The sequence below is a fragment of the Limulus polyphemus genome, unplaced genomic scaffold, assembly GCF_000517525.1.
Source record: "Limulus polyphemus unplaced genomic scaffold, Limulus_polyphemus-2.1.2 Scaffold32, whole genome shotgun sequence".
In the NCBI taxonomy this organism is placed as follows: Eukaryota; Metazoa; Arthropoda; class Merostomata; order Xiphosura; family Limulidae; genus Limulus; species Limulus polyphemus.
This window is the reverse complement of record NW_013665642.1, coordinates 1,630,490-1,632,895: the sequence shown is the minus strand read 5'-3', so window position 1 is coordinate 1,632,895 and position 2,406 is coordinate 1,630,490. Positions and strand designations below refer to the sequence as shown.

Here is a 2,406-nt window from a genome sequence, read left to right as displayed (position 1 = left end):
TATTTAGGCCTCACTTGGAATACTGTGTATGATATATTCTTCTTCTGTTTGTTTTTTTAAAGGGCAAAAGGATACAAGTCAGTTAAAAAAAATCTATGAAATTGAGCCATTTAAGAAAATCCATGTATAACTCCACTTGGAAAACATAATCATACATGTAAATAACATTTATTATGCTAAAAACAGTTTTAATAATTTCAAAGTCAAGTGTTGGAATTTATAATGGGAAACACCGAGTATAAACACAAAAAATTAGAAATATATTTAATTAAATGCACTAGCATGAGTTACAAGTCTACTAAGAGAATACACACACTGAAACTAAGAGAAGGTCAACACTAGCAGCATGTATTTCACAACAGTCCCAATCCTCAATTACCTCATACTTATGTCAGGCCTTGTGATATTTAGTAATAAGTATGATGCTTGGTGTACAAGTTAATGAGGGTGGGGTTGAACTAGAAGAATTGAAAATTTTGGATACTCAATACACGTAATATAGTAAACATCAATAATTTTTTCAGTTATTTTACTTGCTTTATCATTTGCATAATACCAGCTTTATTAAGAGCATTAGCTATAGTGTACACTCAACAAATTAAGGTTTATTTTCATGTATGTGAGCAAAATTTTTTTTAAATCCAATAAACTCCAAACAAATAGATTGATTGATTTCTTTTTACAGTTGGCTTTTTTCCCAACCCTCTTACACGATGCTCTTATTTAAGTTTAGAACTAGAAGATTATCTGGGAAATTTATAGGATAAAGGTATCTGATTTCAATAGGGGGAAAGAACAAAAGTTTAAGATTTGGTGAAAACAGACTACGTTCCAGTTCAAACTGTTTTATTTTTCTAACAGGGTGATTGGTTTATGGAAAGGAGTGCCATCAGCAATAATAAAGATCGGCACTTCACAAAAGTTTAAGATAGTAATTGGCGATTTTCTATGAAATAGGGGTGGGTTTAAATTTTTACTTTTCTCTGAAGGGTAGGTGTACAAGAACAGCCTTGATCCGTTGAAGGATTAAGTGGTCCCTCAATGCCTATGTTATATATGGCATCCCCTTTTACTGTATTGGCAAATTATGTAGATAGTAATGTTAGATATTTTTTTACAAAATATACCTTTCAGTACAGAATGCTTATTTCTTTATCCCTTTAACTTTATACAAGGATGTTACAATTCAATTATTTGTCCATTTCTCTCTTCAAGATTGTCCTTGAACACCCACCCTTGATAATAAAGTTAAACCCACCCTTTATTTTGTATTTTCTCTCACCAGTTATTTGAAATTTCAACTTATCTCATTCAAACATCTCACATGTAATTATATTATATTATTATAAGAGGAAAATTGCCAACACCTTTAGAGAGTATATCATACATTGTAATAATGAAGGGCCTTAATAAAATTGTCGAATGGTAAATTTTAAATTTCATTAGACCGCGATGCGGGTACATTCACGGTCTGTTAGTCTTACACTACGGTCATACTAGGCCTAACGAAGTTAAGCAGAAACTGTATTAGTATTAGTCACTATTAGTAGTAGTATTACTCATTTTATGACCGGTAAAGCTTCAAAATATTTAAAAAATACTCAAGCAGTTTACCCTTATATCTATTGTACAGGTGTTCTAGTCGTTTCTTATCTACTGCAAGTTTTGGTTCTCGAAAATAAAGATCCGGATTTTGAAAATAATTATCGGAAGCGACATCCAGCTTCCAGTCATGTTGTGCAAGGCAATAAACTGCTGTTTTTTCGCCTGTCTGGGTGAAAGCGACGAACTGCTTCACTTTTTCCTTCTGCGACGACTTTAGTTTATGCTACAAAACAAAAAATAATGTAAATAAACGAAATTTAATTGTCGCAATTATCCATAAAATAGTTAATAAAGTCATAAACCGTACCATGTTACCACCATTCCAAGCCATCGGAAACACATTTCAGATGACATGCGCAAATTCTCCCTTTCATTGTCCAACAGCTGATCAAACCTAAAAAAAAAAAGTTAATTTTTAGTATATATATATATATATATATATCCATGTATAGAATACATGACATTAAATCAACATGTCACTACTATCTCAATAAGAAAATAAAACCGAACTGATGAAAATATAAAAAACAAACGATGTAAGGCAATATTGATCCAGTTAATTATATTGACATTTTTGCCACAGTCGAATTTTTGTCTCATTATCAGACACTAGAACTGTTTTGTATAGATTATAAATATTACTTTAAGTATCAAAGATATTGAACTTCAATAAATTTCATATTGTTATGACAGCGGAAGTCACGTAACGCTGATAACACGTGATGAGTTTCTAGAAGGATCGGGGAACAAATAATCCAGTATTTGCTAGACGCCCTCTATTCCTGTATATAAGCGCGCCAG

General features: G+C 31.8%; 1 protein-coding gene across 1 annotated transcript in view; it reads right to left on the bottom strand.

Annotated features, from left to right (window-relative positions):
* Positions 1-1,936, bottom strand: part of LOC106460220 (DCN1-like protein 1) — a 29,464-nt gene extending 27,528 nt beyond the window's left edge. The window contains exons 1-2 of the mRNA XM_013919906.2: positions 1,913-1,936; positions 1,615-1,828 (exon numbers count right to left, since the gene is read on the bottom strand). Of these exons, the coding sequence (XP_013775360.2) occupies positions 1,615-1,828; positions 1,913-1,936 (238 nt within the window). The remainder of the gene's footprint in view (positions 1-1,614; positions 1,829-1,912) is intronic.
* Positions 1,937-2,406: the final 470 nt, after the last annotated feature.